At 32.9% G+C, this 563-nt stretch overlaps 1 protein-coding gene across 1 annotated transcript in view; it reads left to right on the top strand.

The window, feature by feature from the left end:
* Positions 1-203, top strand: part of LOC107700080 (gastrula zinc finger protein XlCGF8.2DB-like) — a gene marked incomplete at its 5' end in the record, with an annotated part of 13,413 nt that extends 13,210 nt beyond the window's left edge. The window contains one exon of the mRNA XM_016501631.1: positions 150-203. Coding sequence (XP_016357117.1) covers positions 150-203 — 54 coding nt within the window. The remainder of the gene's footprint in view (positions 1-149) is intronic.
* Between the last annotated feature and the right edge of the window lie 360 nt (positions 204-563).

Below are 563 nucleotides of genomic sequence, written 5' to 3'. Positions count from 1 at the left end.
GCTGAAGTAAAAGTCTTTTCACACTCAAAGCACATGTACTCTCTCACACCAGTATGTAATGGTCTTTGGTCTTTTAAATATTGTAAACATGAAAAACTCTTTCCACACAAAGAACATGAATGTGGCTTGTATGAACTATGAACTCTCAGGTGCTGCTTCAGGTCATAAGCTCTCAAAAATGTTTTGCTGCACTGATCACATGAAACTCTTTCCACACTGAGTGCAGGTGAAATATTTCTTGTCTCTTTTTTTCTTTAAATCTTTCTTTGGATCTTTGGTTTGAGAGCAGCTCAAGGGTTTTGCTCCAGTTTTGACATGATTTTTCTCCTCAACTTCACTTGATTCTTCACTCTCCTCATTTTCTTCAATTGACTCTGCAATTAAATAAAAAATGGTTCTTTTTTTAGTAACTCATAAAAAATAAACTGAAAGGACATAAAAATTAACCCTGATATAATAGAGGAAATAGGGCTGGACGATATGACCTAAAATCAAAACCTCAATTAATTGAACACTTTAACTCTATTATAATTACTGAATGATTGTTTTATTTTTAACATTTG

This window comes from Sinocyclocheilus anshuiensis, unplaced genomic scaffold (genome assembly GCF_001515605.1).
Source record: "Sinocyclocheilus anshuiensis isolate Anshui unplaced genomic scaffold, SAMN03320099.WGS_v1.1 scaffold597, whole genome shotgun sequence".
NCBI lineage: Eukaryota > Metazoa > Chordata > Actinopteri > Cypriniformes > Cyprinidae > Sinocyclocheilus > Sinocyclocheilus anshuiensis.
This window is presented reverse-complemented; position numbering and strand designations above follow the sequence as displayed.